At 36.2% G+C, this 27141-nt stretch overlaps 1 protein-coding gene across 5 annotated transcripts in view; it reads left to right on the top strand.

The window, feature by feature from the left end:
- Window positions 1–27141, top strand: part of OSBPL8 (oxysterol binding protein like 8) — a 174840-nt gene that overhangs the window by 123666 nt on the left and 24033 nt on the right. For all 5 annotated transcript variants that reach the window (XM_053584321.1, XM_053584322.1, XM_053584324.1 and 2 more), the window contains 9 exons: window positions 1770–1973; window positions 5058–5142; window positions 7064–7235; window positions 9058–9295; window positions 9882–10066; window positions 13667–13748; window positions 14357–14455; window positions 19735–19831; window positions 24943–25041. In XM_053584321.1, the coding sequence (XP_053440296.1) occupies window positions 1770–1973; window positions 5058–5142; window positions 7064–7235; window positions 9058–9295; window positions 9882–10066; window positions 13667–13748; window positions 14357–14455; window positions 19735–19831; window positions 24943–25041 (1261 nt within the window). The remainder of the gene's footprint in view (window positions 1–1769; window positions 1974–5057; window positions 5143–7063; window positions 7236–9057; window positions 9296–9881; window positions 10067–13666; window positions 13749–14356; window positions 14456–19734; window positions 19832–24942; window positions 25042–27141) is intronic.

Here is a 27141-nt window from a genome sequence, read left to right on the forward strand (position 1 = left end):
TGTTTCTTAATTGTAGTCCAGAGGTTCTATGCTGTGATCCTAAAGGGAGACATATCCTTAACATCTCTTTAACAGCAGTGTCCATTATTACAGTTTTTAAAAAGGCTTCTCGATTTGTGTAATATACTTTCTAATGTGATACACTATCAACATTTTTCGCTTTCAGATTATTAAATATTAGTATAGATTTGGTATGTGCTTTATTGAGAAAGAGAATAAATAAAGTTAAGTAAATTATTTGAAAATCATTAGTTATCAAACATGCACGTTCCTGTTTCATACCATATTCCTTTGAACTCCGCTTATTTTTACTTATTTTTCTCTCATCCCACTCTGTCCTCTTTCTAATTCTTATGAAAGGATGCTCGTAGGAATCTTTCAGACAAATTATAATGTTAAGAGTGATGTTGTAGGACTCTGACTTACAGAAAGTTTAGGCATTCACTTGGTGAGATAGAGCTTTACCCTAACAATCTCAGTGAGATCTGTCATAGAAGTTTTCTCACTACAGTGGGAGTCTAGTTATAGTTTCCTTGACAATTCAAGTCATACTGCAGTCTTTTTCAATCTTACGCTAAAAACACCTTCTGACTTAGTTTGTTTCTACTGAGAAGTGTATTAGCTCTAGATTTCACTTGATTTTCCAGAGTTACTGAAACCCACCCCTCTGTAAGTCCCCAACACTTCCCGGGCTGCTTTCTAAACCTGACCTTCCCTTCTGATTATTAGCCGTCCATATTCTACTGTCGTGTCTCCACTATCCAGAATGTTCTCTCAGGGTAACTGTCTTCCTTACTACTCTTTCTCGTCTAACTATTCTTTCAAAAATATACATTCTTTTTCTTAAAGATTTTTCTCTTTTCTCCATTCCTGGCTCCAGGTTCTCCCTTTCTAAATTTTTCTCATTCAGCATTATTGTGGTATGCTTATTTGTGGGCTTAGAGAGCCCAGCATTTATTTCATAGTTCACTTAAGTGCCTTAAAAAGAATAGATGTCTCACAGTAAATAAAGAGAAAGTAATTCTTATTTTTTAATCTAAACATTAGCATCCTTTTATATTTTGAATTTAGCAAGTTCAGAAATTTTAATAGATTACAGAAATAGACATTGATAGAAAAGACTGGTTTTAGATGTGTTGTTGACAGCATTAAACCCTAGGATGAGGAACATTTTGTTATGAGAGTGAGATTCAAGTGAGTTGTGTTTTAAAATCTCCCTGAGAAATTTATGTGGCACGCTTTATGTAATTATTAACAACAAAATAGTTTAGGAGGAGGTTCTTTTCCTACCAATTACCAAATATCAAGGGTGTGCCTGATGTGTGCCAGCAGTGTTTTTAGCACTATTGATGAGGGGGAAAAATTTAAAGGCAGAAGAATCATATGCTCGCAAAAATCATATTCTAGCTATGATAAATGTACACTAAGAAGAATCTCAGTACTGGGAAAGTGTATTTTAATGGTTCCTGACCTGGTCAGGGAACATAGGAAAACTTTTCTAATTAGTATGTTATTTTGAAACTGCTGGCCTGCTCTTCCACTAAAGTTTAGGTTCCTTAGAAGCAGGAACCACATCATTTTCATGTCTATTTGCAGTGTTTGCCATACGGTAGCTTTTCTTAAAAAAAAACAATCTATCAAATATGAAGTGTATATATTATGGAAATTTTAGATAAAAATACTTTATTTGCCATTTTTCAGTTTATATCTTATAGAGCGGAAAGAGAAAAGCAGATTATTATTTTTAAAATAAACTTACCTTTCTTTAGATTCGTGGTACACTAAAGAGCTGGACCAAGTTGTGGTGTGTGTTGAAACCTGGGGTGCTGCTGATCTATAAAACCCAAAAAAATGGTCAGTGGGTAGGAACAGTCCTTCTGAATGCCTGTGAAATCATTGAGCGTCCATCAAAAAAGGATGGCTTTTGTTTCAAACTTTTCCATCCTTTGGAACAATCTATTTGGGCAGTGAAGGTATGTAAGTGCTTACTATATAGGTAAAAGGTAAAGATGACAGAGTATAAGTAGAAGTGTAAATCATTCAAGGGATTTCTGTCCTCTGCCAGGACTTACATAAATTTATTTCTGTTTTCAAGTGCATTATTCCCCATTCTGCCTCTGTCCACAGTGAAATGTATACCAATGAAATGTAAAGTTAAAATCTAACTTTAAAAATTTCTCCAGAAAATGTTTCTTAAATTTAAATTGCATCTCATAATCTTTTTTGTCATTGAGATTTCAGTTTCTATTATAGTAGAACCTCCATAGCTGACCTGATTTTCATATCAGCACATGTATCACACATACATATCAGTACATCTGTGTATCAGGCCTAGTTCCTTGTGTTGACCACCTCTGTATGTTAACCAGTTTGTTACAGTCCCTTGGATGATCACCTTACAGAGGTGCTACTGTATTTTTTTTTTTTAATTTGTACTTTCTAACTGCTTTGTAATATTTTATCATGTTGTTATAGGTGTTTTTTCCCTTTTTATCAAAATGGTAAGGTCCTCTACAATGAAACTGCTGTTGATTTTGTGGCCCTTCCTGTAGGGATTTAAATATGTGAAGGAAGCCTAGAAGTTGAATCAGTCCTACTTATAAGAGAGCCAGATTTCTTCTCTTTTCTTTTCTTTCTTTCTTTTTTTTTTTTTTTTTTTTTTTTTGAGACAGAGTCTTACTCCATCACCCTCCATACTGGGTAGAGTGCCATGGTGTCATAGCTCACACAAGAACCTCAAACTCTTGGGCTCAAGGAATCCTTCTGCCTCAGCTTCCTGAGCAGCTGGGACTACAGGCACCTGACAAAAAGCCCAGCTTATTTTTTTCTATTTTTAGCAGAAACCTGGGGTTCAGGCTGGTACTCCTGAGCTCAAGCAATCCACCCAATTCAGCCTCCCAGAGTGCTACAATTACAGATGTGAACTAGCACTCCCAGCAGAGAGCCAGATTTCTTTCGGAAGCCTATAAGCGGAGTCATTCCTACTTGCTCGTAGGAGAAGCATATTGATTTAAAGATGGAGTTAATGCTTTTATAACTAAAAAACGTTAGTGTGTTCATGTCTGTGCTATGAAAACAGAAATAAGCAGGAGCATAGAGATGCCTCATTTGATTAATTACCGAGAAATTCTACAGACAGTAGTAAACATGCAGCCACATAGCAACTGAAAAAATGAGCCTAATTTAATAGCTTCTAAGGTCAGTTACTCTTGAAAAAGGGTTTTAGAACTCTTCTTTGAAGGAAAACCACCTAACTGAGGCTAACTAAAAGTAGCTCGCCTTTTTTGTTTGTTTGTTTCATATTAATTAGGCAGTGTTCATACACCTACGAAAAGACCTGAACTTTTAATTTTAGTAGTCTGGAATAAATATTAAGAATAAAAACAGTTAGTTCCATTCTGGGATTTGGAACTCCCTGCAGGGGAAAGAACTTAAGTTCTAGAATCTCTGATATTTACATACCATATGATTCTTTTTCAAGTGAAGAAAACTTTTGAACATTTTTATATACTATTTTATTCTACTACTTTTAGGCATTGTAAGAATTATAATGTATTTTTAAACTATTAAAATATTTTAATGTCAAATATATTTAAATTCCAAATATTGGATAAGGAGAGAGAAATTTGTACACCTATATAAACATCAGAATATTCCCTGCAAGCAAACCTACTTAGGACATTGTTTAAACATTTTGAAAGCCTGTGTTTCTGATTAAGAAATAATGTTTGTGACTTTGTCTAGTACTCTTCTGAGCATCTTACATAGAATCGTTTATTATTAAATAATATACTCTCATATCTATGAGGAGTATACAGTTCCCCTCTTCCACACATCATACACATAAAGAATTGAAGCCTAAAAAAGTTATTAAGTAATTTTTCTAGCACAGAGCCAAGATTAAAAGAGGCAGTCAGACTCTATGCCCTTCCCAGTACTGGTTGTAGGAACCATCCCATAAATTATAAAGCTATTTGAAAATGCCCTGGGGCTTACAGTATTTGTTAAACCCATATTGATTTTTTTTCTATTTCTTTATTTTAAATATATATCTTTGCTTTCTAATGTTTTATGCTTCTTGAAATTCATTTTATTCTTTGACCTGCTAACTTTAGAGAACTGTTTCCAAACAACTTTAGAATTTTTGCTATTGTGTCAAAATTATATTATACATTCAATGCTTGGTTTTCTTCCTACTTAGGAACAGTGCTGACCGACACGGTGGCACATACCTATGATCTCAGCTATTCAAGAGGCTGAAACAGTGGGATTGCTTGAGCCCAAGAGTTTTGAAGCCACCCTGGGCAGCATAGTGCTACCTTACCTTATAAAAGATCTGTGTCCAGGGTGGCACCTGTGGCTAACAAGGAGTAGGGCGTTGGCCCCATATACCGGAGGTGGTGTGTTCAAACTGCAAAAAAATAAAATAAAAGATCTGTGTCCGCTTAAGTACTTAAGTTTAGCCTCAGCAATACTAATTCCTGTGGGTTTTGTATACTTTGAAAACAGCAACAACAAAATTTATTTTTCTTTCCAGTTTCTGGAAAAATATAATTAGCTTTTGTAATTTATCTTTAAAAACAAGTCTGTCACTGATTATAAAATGGGGATTCCCTTTTCTGTAGACCCAGTTAAAATTTATTTTTCTTTTTCTTTTGAATTCTAATTCTGTTCCCAGCTGCTTTCTTTAGGTGTCTAGAAATTTAGTATTTCTTATCTAGTAGTATCTGTAGGATGGAAATTCTCTGTTAACTTACATTTTGGTTTAGTAAGATAAATTTTAGGTTTTCTTTAAATATAAGCAATATGTAGAGAAAATATTTGAGTGATGATAATTGTTAATTTGTTCCATTTCTGCCAAGGAGGTATTTTTTGTTAGGAACATTTTCCTTAATACTTAAACATTTGCATTCTCGAGAAGGATGATTAAAGCTTGTTTACTTTTAAATTATAATCCATGCCTGATTTAGATTATTACAAATACTAACGGATAATATAAAGTCAAGATCTCATGATACTTACTATGCATTGTTTATTTTGTCTATTTAATTATTAAGGGTCCAAAAGGTGAAGCAGTTGGATCCATAACTCAGCCCCTCCCTAGCAGTTACTTGATCATCCGAGCCACTTCGGAGTCTGATGGTAAATACAGTTTTTGATGGATTGGATCTTAGTCTTCATTTTTAAGGGTTTATTTTATATACCACTTTGTATTATGTCATTAGTATGGCCTTTGCAACAGAAGCATTGTAATCATAATGCTACATATATTATTAATAAGGAGGACAAGTGGGAAGGAACTATTATATGACTGAGTGATGAGTTAGCAGTTCAGAATTTGCTTATGTAATTTCTATTGACATATTAACTTACTTCTCTCATTAAGTTTTATCATTTTAGAGAAAATTTAATACTATTTATATTTTATTATTAAATGTTAACATTTGTGCATTATGTGACTTACACACTGGATTTGTTTGTTTGTTTGTTTTTGAGACAGACCTCACTTTATCTCCCTTGGTAGAGTGCCATAGCATCATAGCTCACAGCAACCTCTAACTCTAGGGCTTAAGAGATGCTCTTGCCTCAGCCTCCCAAGTAGCTGGGACTATAGGTGACCGCCACAATGCATGGCTACTTTTTATGTTGTAGTTGTCATTATTGTTTAGCAGGCCTGGGCGGGGTTTGAACCCGTCAGCCCCAGTGTATGTGGCCAGTGCCCTAACCGCTGAGCTACAGGCACCAAGCCCACACTGTTCTTTTCTTTTAAATATAAAAAGCCAATCAAGTACAAACTTTTTTATTCCATACTTAATTTATGAAGCAAATATGGAGAGAGAAAAATCTTATATGAAAGCAAGATAACCTGCAAATTTTCATAATTGACAATGAATTTTTTTTTTTGCAGTTTTTGGCCGGGGCTGGGTTTGAACCCGCCACCTCCAGCATATGGGGCTGGCGCCCTACCCCGTTGAGCCTTACTTTCAGGTTTCATAGTGTGGTGAAAGCAATCTTGTAACTTTCCAAGATTTACTTTTACCAGATAATTATTTTTTAAGTTAAAATAAAGACACAAGCTTTTGGTATGAAAATATTTTATTAGTTGGTATTCCCAGCAGATTTGAAATATACATGAATTTTAGGAGAACTGAGCAAATATATATGAAAAATTTTCTGCTAATCCAGTTCTAAGTTTTTTTTTGTGTGTGTGTGTGTTCTTTTTCAGTTCTAAGTTTTAATTAAAAATAAGCTTTTAATGTTTCTCTTAACTGGTATGCAGCTAGTGATAGCATTATGCAAGCATTTCTTGGATTTAAAATTTTTTATACATCTAAGAAGAATGGGTGCTAAGCTGGAAGATAGACCTATCAACAACAAAACATTATTTTATTTAGTTGCTTATCATAGTACCATAAACCCTTAGTCTATTTTGTGTACTTTACTCAGTACGTTCAAATTATGGTGCAAGTTAATGTGTTTTGTTATTGTTGTTGTTTGTTTTTTGAGACAGAGTCTCAATTGGTCACCCTGGGTAGAGTGCCCTGGAGTCACAGCTCACAGCAACCTCAAACTCTTGAGCTCAAGCGATTCTCTTGCCTCAGCCTCCCGAGTAGCTGGGACTACAGGCGCCCACCACAATGCCCGACCATTTTTAGAGATGAGGTCCCGCTTTGGCTCAAGCTGGTCTCAAACTCCTGAGCTCAGGCAGTCCATCTACTTAGGCCTCCCAGAGTATTAGGATTACAGGCGTGAGCCACTGCACCCAGCCTGCAAGTTAATGTTTTAAAGTGCAAAAAATAAAGTACATTTTTTTTAGATTGACTGTACTTTCTAATGCATGCTATTATTTATTTATTGTGCTTTCCAGATGTTTAGCATGTAAAAAGCATTTGTAAAATTGAAAGATTGCACTAAGAAATCCTAGTGAGATGTTATGTTCAGGTTAACTTTTGCAGTGCATATTTCTCAAAGAGAAAGTGGAAAGGTAACAGGGCTAAATTAAGATGCATACTAGTTTCATAGTTTTAAAAATTATACTACTTATGAATCTGTGTTCTTCTAGGGAGGTGCTGGATGGATGCTTTGGAGTTGGCTTTGAAATGTTCTAGTCTTCTTAAACGTACAATGATCAGGGAAGGAAAGGAACATGACCTGAGCATTTCATCAGAGAGCACACATGTGACTTTGTATGGCTTGTTACGTGCTAACAATCTCCACAGCGGTGACAACTTTCAGTAAGTAGATACTGCCGCTAAGTTGGTAATGATTTCAGAGACTGTTTTTTTCTAAGTTAGTTAGCAGGCCTAGAATTTTGATAGTGTATGTAGAAATGAAATTTGCCTATCCTTCTCCCATTGTATGGCGTCAGGCTCCTGTGATCAACTGTAGCAATCTATTTTCTTGATCCAGTCCACGTGAAGTACTTTGTCTTTCCCACGTACAGCCATGCTGATCATCCAGCTTGTGTTTGTATGGTGTGCCTTCCATGAAGAATTGATTTCTGTTCCACCTTACTCCTTTCTTCTGTCATAATCCTTAAATATCCAATTTGCTCCTGCCTCATAACAATGAGATATAATCTGTCTCTTTTTACAGAATAACACTTTTTTTTTGGTAATGGCACTAGACTTACTCTTCCTGACATTTGTAGAATTCTTTTATATTTGGAGCTGGAACTGTATCCTGTTTGTGGTTTTATTCCCTGAAACCTGAAACATTTGTTGTGGTTAACACTAAAATATATATATATCTCCAGGGCAACTGGGCATTAATACGAAGACTTGTTGAGGTTGAGGTCTCTTTTGTGCTTTGTAGGAAAACATCCCTTTCTTCCCTTTCTCTAGCCCTCAGTTTATTTACTCTTGTTTGACGTTGAGCTTGCTTTTCTCAAAGTCATACTGCTACTCTTCTGTTTGTGTAGCCTGATCCAAACTTTGTTTTTCTGTTTCCTTTTTGCCTCTTTTTTTTTTTTTTTTGAGACAGAGTCTCATTATGTCGCCCTCGGTAGAGTGCTGTAGCTCACAGCAACCTCCAACTCCTGGACTTAGGTGATTCTCTTAACTCAGCCTCCCAAGTAGCTGGGACTACAGGCACCCGCCACAATGCTCAACTATTTTTTTGTTGCAGTTTGGCCAGGGCCAGGTTCGAAGTCGCCACCCTCAGTATATGGGGCCAGTGCCCTACCCACTGAGCCACAGGCGCCACCCTCTTTTTTTTTTTTTTTCTTCTTTAAACTCCTTTTAAAACCTCCATTACTTGACCTTTTATGTAAATCTTAATCTTTACAAAACAACAATGTAGAGCTTTATCTTAATCGCAGTATCTGCATCCTGGATGGAACAGAGTAGGGTAGGGATGGCTGTTTGCTGGGACCTCTTCACAAGACTTTCCTCCTTGTATATAAATTACTTAATCATTTTAAGTGACACGAGGATGGATACAGCAGAGTTTACTGATTGTAAAGTTTATAGTTTCATTTCCTTAAGCTGTAATTTCACTTTCGGTTCTCCTTGGACTTCTTAAGATTAAATTTTTCAGACAAATTTAATAAAATTACTTACCTTTTATATTTTCTTTTATTCCTATACTTATCTAGTGACTTTGGAAACTTTTTATGTAGAAAGTCATAATTCAGTTGAGTTTACCCATGAATCTGATGATCTTGCCTGGAATTTTTTCTTTAGACCAAAAGTAAGGTTGATTCAAGTAAGATGCTTACAAAACTAAAAAAAGAATTCTTTGAAGTGGTGCTCTAAGATTTTGCTTTTAGAAGATTTTAGCCCTAAGTAGTAGTAGAGAGGCAAAGAGCTCAGAGTGTCATCTTTTAACATTTCTTCAAGTTTTTATTTAATTTCTCTGTGCCTCTATTAATTTATAAAAGAAATAGTAGTATTACCTATCTCATAGGGTTATTTTGAAGATTAAATGAAAAGCATGTAAGACACAACAGTGTCCAGCATGATAAATTCTCAGTAAATATTAACATATTATTATTATTTATAATTTAAGTATTCTTAACTTCTTTGGTTCTTCCTCTTAATAATTATGTCCCTAAAGGTTAAATGATAGTGAAATTGAACGACAACATTTTAAGGACCAAGATATGTATTCTGATAAATCTGATAAAGAAAATGATCAAGAACATGATGAGTCTGACAATGAGGTGATGGGGAAAAGTGAAGAAAGTGACACAGATACATCAGAAAGGCAAGATGACTCATACATTGAACCTGAGCCTGTTGAGCCTTTGAAGGAAACTACCTACACCGAAGAGAGCCACGAAGAGCTTGGGGAGGTAACAGTTTATTTTCAGAGATTCTCTTTTTCTAGTTCTTGGGATTTTTCAAATGAAATTGAAAGTATTATTTGCTTAACCTATTGCTTATTTTCCTGAAAGAGAATATTTTTATGATACCTATTTTAAAAGTTGCATATATATGAATTATTAATATATCAGGATTTATAAACAACTGAACACATATATTCATGCAAATGATATGTTCTATTAAATTTAAAGTTTTCCATTTTCTTCAAGTTAGCTTTTGAAATAGGATATGGCTTAATGTCATTGACAGGTGCAAAGTAAATTGCAAGAAAAAATGAGTTTATAACTGTGTTATTACCAGTGCATAGAAGTAAATACAGTATAAGATGATAGGTATGATGTTTTTTGTATCTGGACCTTTCGTATATATTATTCACTTTGTCTCCTTTTACCTAAGTTTTATAGCTATAGACTTACTACTTGAAAGGTTGTTTCCCGATTTTAAGAATGTTTGGAATAGTCTTGAAGAGAATTTGTATTTTCAACATTAGCCATCTTATCTACATGTCTTTGTGTCTGAAATACAGTGTTTAATAATTTTTATTAATTGCTAAAGGCTGGTGAGGCTTCTCAAACAGAAACTGTGTCTGAAGAAAACAAAAGCCTTATCTGGACACTGTTGAAACAAGTTCGTCCTGGCATGGACCTGTCCAGGGTGGTTTTGCCTACATTTATTTTGGAACCCCGTTCTTTCCTGGATAAACTTTCAGATTACTACTATCATGCAGATTTCCTTTCTGAGTAAGTAGATTCTTACTTCTTGTTTTCCTTTTCTTTTTCTTTTTTTTTGAGACAGATTCTCACTTGCCCTCAGTGGTGTCATAGCTCACAGTAAGCCTCAAAATCATGGACAAGTGATTCTCTTATCTCCCAAGTAGCTAAGACTACAGGCACCCTCCACAATGCCCGCTATTTTTAGAGATGAGGTCTCCTTCTTGCTCAGTCACGAACTCCTGAGCTCATGCAATCCACCCACCTCAGCCTCCCATAGTGTAGATTCTTATTCTTAAAATAAGAAGATACTTCATGATGTTAGAAATTCTTAAGATTAATTAGTATTGTTTCTTTCCAAAATCAAGCTCTAATGAGACGATGTCACTCTCTCTTCCTCACCACTTTTGTAGTCAGCCTTAACAAGAAGTAAATTTAATACTTTGCTATAATGTTTCCATTTATGAAGTTGAATTGAGAAACCATAAGCTTGAGGAAGACAGGAATTCTACCTCTCACCTGTTCAGTAAACTTAGCTCCCTTGACTTGTTCAGTAAACTAACAAGGGAGGGGTAGTTTGGCATCATTTGCTCTCCTTCACCTAATTCATTCAGCCCTCGTCCTTCTGCTTTGTTCATACTTACCTCTGCCTGCGTGTGAGGCCATGTGGCTTGCTGAACCGGAATGCTTTGCCACTTGTTGGTTTTTAGAATAAATCCTTACTCTCTTTGCTTTTCTTCTGAAGCTGCCAGCTGATCTGGGGTGTAATTCTGAAGAAACAGGCATAAAGGAGGCAAAAGAGAAACTGTCCACCTCTGTTCCAACAATTTCTTGGAAAACCAGTAAACTTTGCAAATAATAGCACTTTGTTGCCCATTCTTCCGGTTCTCACTGGCTGCCCCCACTCCTGTAGCACTGGCATTTCAAGGCACTATGATTTATATAATACTAATTGGTGGCCCTATGGCCTGATTTTCAGAATATGAATCAAGATATTTTCAGTTTCTATTAGTTGTATTAGGGAATGTTGCCCCCACACACACCCAAATATCATAAGCCAACTCAAAATATAATTGATAAAATGTCAGAAATTGTTGCAAATTTTATCATAAAGTGTTAATCTCCCTAAAATGCAAAGAATTCTTAGAAATTGAATGAAAATGATTAACAACCCTTAGAAAAAGGCATGGAAGAAATGACCAGGCATTTCAAAAATGAAGAAACAGAAACAGTCCTTAAACATGTAAAATCTCATGCAGAATAAGAAAGATGTAGATTCAACCTATATCGAGGTGAGTGGTTCATTCCTATAATCCCAGCACTTTGGGAGGCTAAGGTGAGAGGAGAGGATTGCTTGAGGCGAGGATTTCAAGATCAGCCTGAGCAACATAGCAAGAGTCCATGTCTACAAAAAAGAAAACAATTAGCTGGGCATGGGGGTATGTGCCTTTTGTGCCAGCTACTTCGGAGCTGAGGTAGGAGGATTGCTTGAGCCACTGCACTTCAGCCTGTGTGATGCCATAAGACCCTGTCTCTAAAAAAAAAAAAAAAAAATTTTTTTAACTATAATAAGTTACTGTTGTTCATCCATCACATTTACAAAATCACATTTACATTTCAGTTCTTTCCAATATCTTCTGTAGTTTCCTTTTATCTGTCTAGAAATTAATATCTGTCAGAATATAAGGCAGATTCCTATGAATCACAAGAAGATCTTTTTAAGAGATGCCCATTTTCCCAAATAGAAAGGTTATAGTTTTCTGACGGCACTAACTGTTGCCAAAACTCTGGGGCAGTGAGCCCTCTTATGTATTGCCATAGGTGACACAGACTGGCACAGTGCTGAAAGGATTCTGTCAGCATTCGCCAAAATCATAAATGCATTCATCATCTGAGCCAGGTGTAGGAATAACTCCGTCTATGTACAGAATCACATGCTGGGCATATATGAGATTGTATTAGTAGGGTTCTAACAGTAGAACATTAGATGTATAATAATTCAAGCATCCAACCATAATTGGTCGAGTAACGCGTGGTACATCCACATGTATAAAGAACTCTAAACTGATACGCTGAGACTTCCAGTATTGTGTTTGTGGAAAAAACAAGGTAAAGAAGAGTGTGTATAGTTTGCTATCTTTTTAAAAAACAGGACTGTGTATTTATATTTGCTTATTTATGCTTAAAGATAATTTCCTTTTAAAGTAAAAACCTTACCTATCGGAGGTAAGTAAAAACACTGGATAAGGTGGGCAGTAGGAGGATACATGTGCTTCTTTATAAATGCTTTGACTTTGGAACTTTTTAATGTAAAATTTAAAAGTTTGTTGCTTAGTATGAGAATTTAGTATGAGAATTTAAACCAAGAGAGGAAGAGAGCAAGGAGAGGGTCGTCACCAGTACAGACTTTCCCTTAGTACAATTGTCAATCGGCCTGCCTTGAATTCACCACATGGGAGTGTCACACAAACGCCTTTTTATAAATAAGGACATAATAGCTACGTTACAAGGAAACCCACAACTTCTCAATAGAATTCACTTCTGAAATACACAGTGTTTTTCAATGTCAGAGACAACAGCACAATTGCAGGGAACACAGCTGAGTAGCAGCTTCTACAAATTAAGTCTTTAAAATGGAAATTAGTCTTTGATGATTTGTTATACTGGTAGAGTTTGTACAGAAAATCTCTGAAAAATCAATTGGTAGGATGTAAAGGGAAGATGGAAGGATAAAAATAGGTTAAAACCTTTTGGATTGATTGAAAGCCTCTTCACACTTGTAATGTGAAGCCTCTGTGTTTTGTAGTGGGGGCTGCAAACCCGTAAAGCTTTGCAGTGAGGGAGGCAACTTGCACGGAAGAGGCTCACGGTGTCTTTCTCTCCAGGCTCTAGTCTTCTCTAACTTCAGCACCTGAAAATGGATCCAACTAAGTGAACACTGGTCGTTCACTGACCAAGTGTAGCTGGAAACTACAAAGGCTTGTCGCTGCTTGGCTGCTGTCCATCAGGTCTCATGCCTGTCATCACACAGCACTTGAATCTCAAAATCTATGTGTTTTTTCAGTCAACATTTTCTCTACCGAGCAAGATCTCAGGTTCTATAGAACCCCACGGTGCCTGTGGCTCAATGAGTAGGGCGCTGGCCCCATATACCAAGGGTGGCGGGTTCAAACCCAGCCCCGGCTGAACTGCAACCAGAAAATAGCCGGGCGTTGTGGCGGGCGCCTGTAATCCCAGCTGCTCGGGAGGCTGAGGCAGGAGAATCGTGGAAGCCCAAGAGCTAGAGGTTGCTGTGAGTCCTGTGACATCATGACACTCTACTGAAGGCGGTAAAGTGAGACTCTGTCGCTACAAAAAAAAAAAAGAAAAAGAAACCTTGGTGTGTAGAGTTTCCAAAAACTACTTCAGCAAAGACCCAGGCACTGTATTAAAGAATAGGAAAAACAGGGAGACAAGTAACAAGATTAGGAAAAATAATTCTTGGCAATTGATTTACATTGTTGTTTTACCACCTATTTTAGATATGAATTGTTTTTCAGTCATATCTGATACTCGATTATTGGTTGATAAATATAAGAAGGAATTTTGACAGATTCTATAAAATTTTTGTTTATCATTTTGGTTTTTTAGGGCTGCTCTTGAAGAAAATCCTTATTTCCGTTTGAAGAAAGTAGTGAAATGGTATTTGTCAGGATTCTATAAAAAGCCAAAGGTAATGATTATATTTTACTGTCTTTAGCCTTTATTAGTTCCTTAATATTTTATGTAATCCTTACACTATATATTAGCAGTTACATTTCTTGGCTTCTTTGAGTTATCAAAATTGTAAAATATTAGATTATTTAGACCTGCATTATGATTGAAGTCATTTATTTATTTATTTTTGAGGCAGAGTCTCAGTTGCCCTAGGGTTGAGTGCCATGGATTCATGGCTCAGAGGAACGTCAAATTCTTGGGCTCAAGGGATCTTCTTGCCTCAGCTTCCCAACTAGGGGGGGACTACAGGCATTGGCCACAATGCCCAGCTATTTTTTTTTTTTTTTAAGAGTTGAGGGTCTTGCTCTAGCTCAGGCTGGTATTGAATTCCTGAGCTCAAGCAATCCACCCACCTCAGCCTCCCAGAGTGCTAGAATTACAGGCGCGAGCCACCATGCCTGTCCTAAAGGCATTTAATTTTATTTCATATAGAGTTCATTTACTGTAGAATTTTATAAGAAGGGCCACCAAATGATAGTTAGACCTGTTTTGACTGGTTTAAACTCTTTTGAATCTTCCATATTTGTAATTTGAAACCTGTAATTTTTTTTTTTTTTTCACTAGGGACTGAAGAAACCCTATAATCCTATACTTGGTGAGACTTTCCGCTGTTTATGGATTCATCCCAGGACAAACAGCAAAACTTTTTATATTGCTGAACAGGTATTAGAAATGCATGTAATAGGAACAAAACTAATCTGGAAATTACTGAGATATTTTTATAGACTATATTAACTCCATAAACTCACTAATGTTTAGCCTTTCTTATTAGTGAACATTTGATTAGTACTGAATACTACTAAAATGATATTTAATATCATAACTCCTAAGCATTATTATTACTGTCATGGAATTCTTAGCCCAAAATAAATCTTTACTTTTTCTTTCTTGTCTCCCTCAACCCTTTTGTTTCTTTTTTTGTTTGTTTTGCTAAACCTCACTTCAAAAACACCTGTTTGTGCTCAGAATCCTTCAGTGGTTCTTGAGTTTCAAAATCAGATTTTCTCCCATTTGTCTAGTGTTCAGGGTCCTCAAGATCTTGCCAAATTTATTTCCAGTGAAATGCCTACCTAGCTATCCCCTGTCAGACCTGTGCATTTATAGCGAGGTAACTTGATCTTGCACTTTCTTGCCTCACTACTTTTAAATGTAATTCTTCCACTCCATTGTTTCTTCTCAGTTATTCTTCATCTAAACCAGGGGTCCTCAAACTTTTTAAACAGGGGGCCAGTTCACTGTCCCTCCGACCGTTGGAGGGCCAGACTATAGTTTAAAAAAAATACTATGAACAAATTCCTATGCACACTGCACATATTTTATTTTGAAGTAAAAAAACAAAACGGGAACAAATACAATATTTAAAATGAAGAACAAGTAAAGTTAAATCAACAAACTTACCAGTATTTCAATGGAACTATGGGCCTGCTTTTGACTAATGAGATGGTCGATGTCTGGTTCCATATTTGTCACTGCTAGTCGTAACAAATGATGCAAGTGTGCATCAGTTAGTCTAGATCTGGTTGGAGATTTCAGATGTTTCGTTCTGGAAAAAGTCTGTTCACAGACATAAGTACTGCCAAAGATGGTTGCCATTTTGAGTGCATGGTTCCTGAGATTAGGATATGTCTCAGAGGGGAGAGATGCATAGAAATTAGGAAGGCTGCTTGACTTAAATGTGTCTTTCAGAGAGTCACAATTCTGCAGTTCAGCCCATTCCATTTGTGGAAAATCGTATCCACATTTTCAATGTCAATAGAAAATGGGTTACGGAAAAGCTCTATGTCCTGTTCATAAAGATGAAGCTCTTTAAATCTAAATTGGAACTCCTTTTGCAACTTTTCCAATGGATCAACACATGTTTTGTTTGGGAATGCAACCAATGGTTTTTCTGCTGACAGATTTTGAGTTGTGGGAAGATGGCAGAAATTTTCCTCCTTCACTTATTTGATGAGGAGGCCTAATTTTACTTCAAATGCTTTCACATGTGATTGCATATCACAGATGAGCTTCCCCTTTCCTTGAAATTGCACATTGAAACTGTTGAGTAGCTCTGTTACATTTGTCAGAAAGTCAAGGTGCCATTTCCATTCTGCATCATTGAGCTCTGGTACTTCTTTGTTTTTTGAAAGCAGAAAAGCTGTAATCTGTGGAAGTAAATCATAGAAATATTTCAAAACTCTTCCTCGACTCAGCCAACGGACTTCTGTGTGGTACGGAACATCTTCACAGGCAACATTTAGCTCAGACAGAAATTCCTGAAATTGTCTGTGGTTTAGTGCATTAGCTCTAATGAAATTTACACAAGATACCACAGTTTTCATAACAGAGTCCCACTTCAGTGATTTACTACACAGTGCTTGTTGGTGAATGAGGCAGTGTATGGCTATTGGATGAGAATGGTTATGTTTGTCCATCTCTTGGTTAATGTGAGCAATTACTCCTTTCTTAGACCCCACCATGCTAGGAGCACCGTCAGTTGTCACACTGGCTAGTTTAGCCCAGTCCAGCTCCAAACCATTCACAGTTTGGCAAACCTTTTCATAGATATCCTATCCTATAGTTGTTCCTTTGATGCTTTGCAGTGCAGCAAGCTCTTCTGTGACTTCGAAATAGTCATTCATTCCACGAATAAAAATTAGAAGTTGTGCAGAATCACTAACATCATTACTTTTGTCGAGTGCCAAGGAAAAATAGGAAAGTTGTTTTGCAGAGTTTTGCAAATGCTGATGCAAATTGTCTCCCATTTCTTCAATCCTTCATGTAATTGAGGGTCCTGAAAGACTCACTGTACTAAATAAATCGGACTTCTCTGGACACATCTCTTTGGCAACAGAAAGAAGGCCTTCTTTAACAAATTCTTCCTCCACGAATGGTCTGCCAGTGCATGCTATTAGCTTGGCAACTTGAAAACTTGCTCACAGTGATGAAGTATCTAGCTGCTTCTGCTTCACAAAAGTATTTTGCTGAGTTGTCAGTGTATATTTCAGTTTTAATATTTTATCTTTTCTCACTTCTTCGACCAAACAATCATATTTGTCTTTATGTTGAGTTTGATAGTGTCGACACAAATTATATTCTTTGAACACAGACACTATATTCTGACATATCAAACACACAGCTCTTTCCTTGTACTGCACAAAAAGGTAATCATAAGTCCACTGTTCTTTGAATATCCTACACTCTGAGTCAATTTTTCTCTTTCTTGATATCATTGTTTCCTAGGGATTCCAAATTGCTATTAGTAAAATACGTATATATGTATATATATATGTGTGTGTGTGTGTGTGTGTGTGTGTGTGTATATACAGTGCTACAAAAACAATATACCAGCAATAACTTTGCCCACACAGAGACATATAGACTGCACTGCCCATCAATGCAGTCTGATCAGTGCCCATCAATGCAGTCTGATCAGTGTTTATCAATGCAGCCTTGCCAGTCCACATCATTTCAGCCCACCAGTGCTCATATTGGTGGAAGTCCGCTTTTACCTGAGGCTAACACTGGTGCGGTGTGGGAACTGGCACAATTACAGAGCTGGTTCCTCCACCACCTTTCCAGTTCACACTACCCTGTGTGAACCGCACTGTGATCTGTGAACTCACACAGGAATCTGATGCATGGGTGAGAAGACCCATGTGATCAGATTCCACTGCAAGAAAAAAGAAGGCACGTATACCTTTTTTCTTCCGAATCTAATGCAAGTTCAGCCATACAAGCATATGGCTGAACTCGCACTGCTCAGAGATCGCAACAGTGTGAACCGGGGCTTACACAGCACACAACATATAACATCATACACAACTGAATAGCAATCAGAATATAAATGCACTTACTGGCAATTAAATTGGGTTTCCTACTCCTCAGCTGTCTGCAGAGCCGGATTAAGATCCCATGGGGTCCTAGGCAGATTACCAGTTTGGGGCCCTCATGCAATAACACTGACCGCTGACCATTTGCAATAACACCGAGTGCTAACAATTTGCATTACCACTGAGCACTATTTGCATTACCTCTGAGCTCTGACCATTTGCATTACCTCTGAGCGCTGACAATTTGCATTAGCACTGAGCGCTATTTGCGTTATCACTGTCATGCAACCCCCCTAGAATCCACCCCCAACCAACTAACCAACTTAAAGAAAAAGGCTCTCCCAACTTCAAAAAAAGGCTCTTCTAACTTCAAAAAAAGGCACCCCCATCTCAAAAAAAAGGGCCTGCTAACTTCAGAAAAAAAAGGCCCTACTAACTGCAAAATAAAAAGAAAAAAAATCGTAACTTGTTCTTAACCTCGATCCTTAGGCAGCAGCAGGCTCTGCACAGGCAACCTGGTGACTCCTCTGATTACACCAGAGACTGAGGAGGAGTCGAGAGACAGAGAAAAGGAGGGGCGGGGAGAGACAGAGAGAAGGAGTGGAGTCAGAGAGTTGGCGCACATTCCATACATGTGCACTGAGGCCTGGGATGATCGGCTGCTAAGCAGGACAGGCAAGGCGGCAAAAACACCCGGGCGGTCTGGGAAGAGTCGGCTGCTAAGCAGGACAGGCAGCTGTGGCAAAAACACCTGGTGGGCCAGATAAATGTCCTTGGTGGGCCGCATGTGGCCCACAGGCCATAGTTTGAGGACCCCTGATCTAAACAAACTTTGACCTGCTTATCCTTCATGATCCAGATAACTGCAGCTCCCAGTGATATTTTTCTTCTCAAACTTCTATAATTATCCATTAAAGCTGTTATTTTAACACTTGTATTATTTATCTTTTTACCAAATATTTATTTCCTTAATTGAATTGTTAGTTCCTTGAAGGTATATCCCTTCCCCAGTGAAACCTCTCTTTTTGTTGTATGCATAGTAGGCAGTCAGAAAACATTTTAAATATTTCCATTAAACCTGTGTAAATATATTAATGATCCTCAGTGTTCTACCCTGTCTGAGGAATGTGATGTTCTCTTTCAGTAACAATGGTGTTTTATTATGATGATTCTTATCCAGAGTGTGAGGAGAATGAGAAGACCCTATATTTTTTGAAAAACCTTCTTCTTCCCATAGAGAACTGATATATTCCTCAGGTCAAAACCACTTATCTATATTAATTTTTAGAAGTGAAGGATTAAACCACTTTGCATTTTTAGTGTACCATGAACCTTCACAAAACAGAGAAGCTTGGGACAGATTTAACTGTTTCATTTCAGAAAACATAAGATATAAATATATTGAAACCAGGTAATAATCTATTAAATAACGTATTCATCAAAGCTTTTGTTTACGATCAGTTTAGTAATCCATGTGAAGAGTAAGCATTATATTAGTTACCTATTGCTGTGTAATAAATTATTGCCCAAACTGAGTGGGTTAAAATAATATTTATTAACTCATTTGATGAAGTTCAAGCGTTTGGGAACTGCTTAGTTGAGTGGGTCTCACTCAGGGTTTCTTGTGAGCTTGCAATCAGGATGTCAGGCATTTTTATAGTCACCTTCACCACATGCTGGATTTGAGCTAGAAGTTCACTTCCAAGCTCATCACCTGGCTGTTGACAACAAGAACTCAGTTCTTCACATGGGCTTCTCCATGGGGTTTTTCAAAATATGGAAGCTGGCTTTTAGAGCCAATGGTTGAGAGAGAGAGAAAAGGGGATACCTCTGCCTCCCATGATGGAAGTTATATTGTCACCTAACTTCAGAAATGACATACTACATACTATCACTCTTGCACAAATCACTTTGGCCCAATATAAGATGACCCTGGTTAATGGTGTGACTACCAGGCGCATTTCCTTAGGCGTCAGGAGTCTGGTTACTAAAACAACCAATACTTAATTTTACTGCTTGCCCCAGTGTTTTCCTCTTACTCATTATAAGACTTGAACTTCTGATAATAGCACCATAATATGCTTATCTTGTTATACTTACCTTGTTTGTGTTTTTTCTTGTTTTAAATAGGTGTCCCATCATCCACCAATATCTGCCTTTTATGTTAGTAACCGAAAAGATGGATTTTGCCTTAGTGGTAGTATCTTGGCTAAGTCCAAATTTTATGGTGAGTTTTCCCTGTCCCAGTCTGTACCCTTTCCTGGGAAGTAGTACTTTTCTAGTGAGCTGTTATTTAAATAGTGTCATTAGCTGTTTTCAGCAAGGAATTTATATATCATCTTAAGTATCATCTTTACTTGAATAATTTCTGCCCATTCATAAATAAAGGTATGGTTCATTTCATACAGTATTCATCATACTATGTATATGAGTAAATTCATCACAGATATCACTTATGAAAAGACATAATGAGTACCTTGTAGCCCTGGATAGGGCATATGTTTCTTTTGCCATTTTTGTTTGGTTTTGTCTCAGTATACCTAAGGGATCAGCCTTTCTATTTTACTCTTTTAAATAGAGAGAAAAAGAAATCCAGGTATGGTTAGAATATTTGATCTTGAGTCAATCAGTAATGACAATGAACCTTTGACCAAGTAATATATTTACAAAAATTTTTGCAAGTTCAGGGAAAAATAGAGAAATGTGGTTATAGTAGAAACCTTAACATAAAAACTTTAACAATTCAAACAAATCATAGCTACACCAGTAGAAAATATATAACCTTAAATGCTTTTATTTGGTTTTTAAAATCTTTTTAATGCAGAAAAATCAAAGAATTGAGTTTTAGCCACAGAATTTTTAACCTGCAAGAAAAAAAAAACTGTTACGGTAAAAATAGGAAAAGTAAAATATGTAAACAGAAATCCAAGGTCTAGTTACCAAAGAGAATGGTGAATCATAAGTAAGTCTGTAATAGGGAAATCAGAGTGGTTTCTGACCAGGAACATAGTGAATGCTTTTATTTTTCTTCAAGATGTCTTCCGTTCCTTTTTGATATATAGTTTGTTTTGGCTATGGGGTTTTGTTTCCCTTGATATTTGTTTTGGTTTGGTTTTGGGATATTTTTCACCTTGTTTTAGAAGATGATTGCTTATTTTTTTCTAAAGGTCGCATATATTTTATATTTCTGCTATTTCTTTCCCACTTTACCTTCCATTCTTCCACTGCTATATCCTGACCATAGTGTAAATGGCTTTCATGAGTGTATTTTACCCGTGTAGAAATTTTTATTGAGTACCAGATATATATAGCTCACTTTCTGGGATTATTTCAGCAGTTGGCCTTCTTTTTCCTGTATTACAGAACAATTTGCATACATCAGGACTATCTGTCCCTTTATAATTTGAAAGAATATGCTAAATCCAGAATGAATTTAAGATTGTTAGAATTAATAAATTTCTGGTTGAATACAAATGACATTTTTTCTTTTTGTTTTCCTTTTAATTTCTTTATAATACATAATACTGTTTAAAACAAACATGTTAACTTTGTTTCGTGGGTTTTATAATATGCAGATGTAACACATATAACTATAGCACAAAGGCCTGGAAGAGAGTGAATGGGCCTAGAAGTTGCAGTGTTTGTTTTATATGAAGTATGATATTAACTGTACGTGGACTGAGGAATTTTAAAGACAAATTTTTGTAATCCCTAAAGCAGTAATTCTCAATGTGGGAATTAATTCCCCACCACCAACACCTGCGAAACATTTAGCAATATCTGAAGGCATTGCTGGCTTTTACAATTTGGAGATCCAGTAGGTAGGAGGACAAGGATGCTGCTCCCCATCCTAAAATGCACAGGACATCTGCCTTCAGTAAGGAATTATGCAGCCCCAGATTTCAGTCGTACCACTGTTGAGAGAGAAACCATACCCTAGAGCAGACACACGCATGTGCACACACACAATAATACCAAAAAGTATAGGCAAAAAGCTGATAGGAATATTACAATGAAATGCTTTAAAAATTTTAAGTAATTTGATCAAGAACAAAAATCAAAGGGGACAGAAAACAGACATAATAAAACAGTAACCCAAGACCCAACTATATCATAATTATGTCACTGTTAAGGGCTCAAATAATATGATTTAGACAGATTGTCAGATTGGATAAAACAGCAAGAACCAACACACACTAAATGCAGAGACACAAATAGATTGAAAGAAAATGAAAGTAAAAGTTAAAAGCTAAACAATGCAAACTGTAAGTACCAGTAGGATTGAGTGATTATGTAAATAAATTTCAAGACAAAACGTGTTAACAGAGACGAAGAACATTACCTTATAAAAGGCTTAGTTCCTCAGGAAGCCTTGATGATTATAAATGCTTACTTGTCTAGAGACTGAACTTTAAAATTTAAGCAACAACGGAGTTAAGGGGAGAAAAACCGTCAATCCGAAAATCATAGTTGGAGATTAAAATACCCTCTCCCAGTAATGATAAGATGACTAGATGAAATACAAGCAAAGATACAGCAGATCTGAAAAAACACTATCAGTCGCCTCCACCTCATTAATGTTTCTGAAACATCCGTCAGCAATTATAAAATACACATTATTTTTGGTATAGACTGGTACAGACCATACGCTTGACCAAAAAACAAGTCTCTATATTGGGCGGCGCCTGTGGCTCAGTCGGTAAGGCGCCAGCCCCATATACCGAGGGTGGCGGGTTCAAACCTGGCCCCAGCTGAACTGCAACCAAAAAATAGCTGGGTGTCGTGGCGGGCGCCTGTAGTCCCAGCTACTCAGGAGGCTGAGGCAAGAGAATCGCTTAAGCCTAAGAGTTGGAGGTTGCTGTGAGCTGTGTGATGCCATGGCACTCTACTGAGGGCGATAAAGTGAAACTCTGTCTCTACAAAAAAAAAATAAAAATAAAAAATAAAAATCATATTTAAAACAAGTCTCTATAAATTTCAAGACTGAAATCATACAGTATGTATTCTGTACTTCAGTGAAATAGAATTAGAAATAAATAACAGGGTACGGAGGTAAAGGCCAACTATTTGAAATTAAAACACTTTTAAATAATCCCCATGAGCCGGAAAAGAAATCACAAAGGAAATTAGAAAATACTTTAAGTTAAATGATAATGGAAATACAGCATATGAAAATGTATAGATGCGGTGAAAGCAGTGCTTAGAGGGACATTTGCAACTTTAAATTGGAAAAGATGAGACCCAAATTAGTGATCTGATGTTTTACCCTATTAATTGAGGGAAAGAAGAGCTAATTAAACTTGCAATAAGTAAAAGAAAGGAAGCAATAAAGAGCAGAAATCAATTTAGAAAGCGGATAAACAATGCAGAAGGTCAAAGAATCCTAGAGGTAATTTTAGACTGAACAAAAAAGAGGACACCAATCAGGAATAAAATAAGCAGAACCACTGATTCTATAGACAATAAAGGGATGGTAAGTGAATATTATAGACAGTTTTATACCAATAAACTTGACAACTTAGATGAAACAGGAGAATTCTTTGAAAGGCACTAATTTTTTTCTTTTTTGAGACAGAGTCTCAACCTGTTGCCCTGGGTAGAGTGCTGTAGCATCACAGCTCACAGCAACCTCAAACTCTTGGGCGTAAACTCTTGCCTCAGCCTCCCAAGCAGCTACGACTACAGGCGCCCTCCACAATGCTGGAGTATTTTTTTTTTTTTGGTTGCAGTTGTCACTGTTGCTTAGCACGTGAGCTGGGCACCCTAGGTGTATGTGGCCGGCGCCCTGCCAACTGAGCCACGGGCGCCTCCAAAAGGCACTAATTACTAAACTGACACAAGAGGTATAAAATTTTAAAGAGCCTTACAGGTGAAGAAACTCATTTAGTAATTAAAAAATTTCCTTCAAGAGTATACTCCAAGCCCACATGTCTTGAGTTCTTCTAAATATTTTAGGAGAAATAATAGCAGTTCTAAACAACTTCTTACAGAAAATAGAAGAGGAAATACTTTTCACCTTATTTTATAAGACCGGGATTACCCAGATCCCAAAACTAGACATTACAAGAAAAGAAAGCTACAGATCAATATTCTTCATGAATTCTTCATGAATATACATGCAAAAATTTTTAACAGATTAATAAATCAATATCTAAAAGAAACATATATGCACATACACACACAAATACAAGTCTTTGTAAAAAGAACGTGTATCATGATCCATACATTAAAAGAGTAATATATCATGATGGAGTGAGGTTTACCTCAGGAGTATAGAGTTGATTTATCATCTAAAAAATCAAACAATGTAATATACCATTTTCATAGAATAAAGGGGAGGGAGTATGATTTCAACAGATACAGAAAAAGGATTTGACAAAATTCCACACTTATTTTTCATAAATGCTCTCAACAAACTAGGACTAGATTAAAACGTGCATATAAAAATTATATAGCCAATTTAATACTTTTAAGGTGAAAATTGAATAATTTCTACCTAAGATCCGGAACAAGGCAAGAATGCCTAATCTTACTTAGTACTTCTGTACAAAATTGTGTTAGGAATCCCAGCCAATACAATAGACAAGGAAAAGGCATAGAGATCGGAAAGGAACAAGTTAAACTGTTTAGATACCAGATCTATATAGAAAACCATCGCAAATATCTAAAAAAGCTAAAAGAATTTGTAAGTCAATTTAATAAGGTCTCAGGATACAAGGCTAAAAAGCAGTTGTATTTCTATACAGCTCACAGCAACCTCAAACTCCTGGGCTCAAGCGATTCTCTGGTCTCAGCTTCCCAAGTAGCTGGGACTGCAGAATGAAATTTTTAAAAAATAACTGTTTACCATAGTATGCAAAGAATAAAATATTTGGAAAGAAATTTAATGGAAGATGTATAACACTTGTGTACTATGTAATTTCATCATTGATTGCATTTTGGTATTTTATGTATATTTATTTTTCTAAATTGTTTATAGGATTGTTATATTAATCTTAAATATTTAAAGTTTGGTACTTAACTAATGTGACTTGCAGATAAGAAATAATGTTATATTCAAAAAAGACAAGTTAGAAACTGAAAGTGTTTGATTTCTTATAACCCTCGTAACATTATAACAAGCACATAAGTATATCTCTTAGAAGTACTTGTTTTGTAAGAATGGAAATGTGGATATTTCATGTTTTAGATGTTAGGTGATGAATACATGTTTGGACACATTAAGATTGAGACTTTTTTTTAAATATTCCAGTGTGGATGTCTGGGAGGTGTCCTAAATGTATTTTCTGAATTGGTTGAATTAGTTTTGTCAAATTTAATGAAGAATATTTATTTCAGGAAACTCATTATCTGCAATATTAGAGGGAGAAGCACGATTAACTTTCTTGAATAGAGGTGAAGATTATGTAATGACAATGCCATATGCTCATTGTAAAGGTAAATATTTTCTGTACTTAAGTTAGCTATTCCTTAAATACTTTTTAGTAAATGTATATGGCCATGAATTATTATGTTTTTGAGGTTGATGGAGTCTGACTTGTTATGCTGAGTATTTCTGTAGTGAATTAATTCACCCATAGTGGACTTTTTGTGATATATCCTTTAGTCTGAAGAGACTAATTTATAGAATGGAATTTCTTTGTATTTGCCTTATGTGCAAATTTTGAAATTGATGAAACTACCCATTATTTCAGGATCCTTAAAAGCGATTTTCGTTTTCTTCACCACCACCCTTTTTAAAAATTTAATTTACTGTTTTTAATGTACTGAGTCCTTTAAAAATTTTTTCTCATCCCTACTTGGCAATTTTTTAAGGTTTATTTGTGCTCCCTCCATTATTTAGAGTACAGATAAGGGTATTAAGTAATAACGGTCATTCACTACATGCTAGACACCCAACTAATACCCACCTAATTCTGTGTACTTCACATTTATAAACTCATTTAATCATTTCAGCAGCCATGAATGAGGAAAATGACGTGCAAAGAAGTTTATTGGCCTGAGATCCCACAGTAAGGTGTACCAAAGTTAAGATCTGAACCTTAGAAGTTGATGTCTCCCTAGTCTCTGAAACATTCATCTTGATCATTATTTGTACCTTCTATTCCAACCTATTTTTCTTAAAAATAAACTTTTTTGGTAATTATCCTCTATTTAGGAACTAATTCGTGAAAACATGGAAATGACTTACAGTGGCCTCATTTCATAGATGAGAAGAAATCTGAGAGGGGTAAAAGACTTGGTAGTAGCAGCCCAGCTACTACCAAAGTGGCCAACTTGTGGCCTCGGGCCTGATGATTTTTAGAGTTCCAGTGTAGTTCTTGAAATAGCCATCAAGTGAAATGTCTTGAAGTATGAATTGATAAGTATGTATAATTTTAAATTTTATGTAATTTGGATTAAATAAAATTATATTCCATGTAGATACCCATGCCATACCCAGCTAGCAATAGGGTAACAACTTTGTGGCAATGTTTTTATTGCTTAAAAAAAAAAAAGAAATTATAACTCCTTGTGAATGAGCATACAAAATGATTGCAAAGTTTTCTGTCCTGTGCATTTCCTAAGGTGCTTCCCAAGTCACTAGTCTCACCAAGTATTTTATAGAAGTTCCACAGCCAGATAAGTCTGGGAAGCATCACAAGTCTGTTCCCCTTTTGTAAATTAGCACTGTGCCTTTGCTTCCTAAAGGTCGCCTCAGCTTAGTCCTACAGCAGATGCGTACATACAACTTGTTTCACTTTAAGCCTGTATAATTTCCCCAACTTTCAGCCACAAAACCTATTTTGGTTTTTTGTTTGCTTGCTTTATTTATATAGTTGATTCTTGTTATTTGCAGTAGTTACCGCTTACAAAGTCATCACAAACACTGAATTAGCAACTATTAAACCATTGCTTCCAGGGGAAATACAAGTTAGGTTTCTGTGAATCTCTTGTCACAGCATTTTCATTAACCTGTCAATACATAACCTTGTTTTATGTGTGTTCCTGTTTAAACACACTTTATGGAATTATAACATTAATTATATATTGTCATTCAGTAACATTGAACAAACAGCCAAGAGCACTAAAAGTCATGCCTGAGCAAAGCTTAAACACACATATTTTCTTTTTTTTTTTTTAAATACATTCAACTTAATATGAGGATACAATATTTAGGTTACATTGTTCTCACTTCCAGGGTAAAGTTCCATTTGTAGAAGAGCCCCTCACCCATGTTTTAACACACATATTTTCTCTTAAGGTACGTCCCAGCTTTCCTGTACTTGAAACACTAGATAGCACTTTACCACTACACTTGAATCCATTTTAATCAGTGAAGTCAACATAAAACTGAAAAATAGGGCAGCAAATATACTCCAAAAAGGGGCACTTTTATTTTTTTAAATATGGGAGTTGATACAAAGAAAAAGTGTTGCCTTGTTTGACCCCAGGGTGGAATGTGTGCAGCAGGTGGCTCTAATTTTCTTCCTCTCTGCCCATACTTGCAGGGAGCACAGAAGCACTGTGAGTATTGGTGTGTTAGTAGGTGAATCT

This window comes from Nycticebus coucang, chromosome 3 (genome assembly GCF_027406575.1).
Source record: "Nycticebus coucang isolate mNycCou1 chromosome 3, mNycCou1.pri, whole genome shotgun sequence".
NCBI lineage: Eukaryota > Metazoa > Chordata > Mammalia > Primates > Lorisidae > Nycticebus > Nycticebus coucang.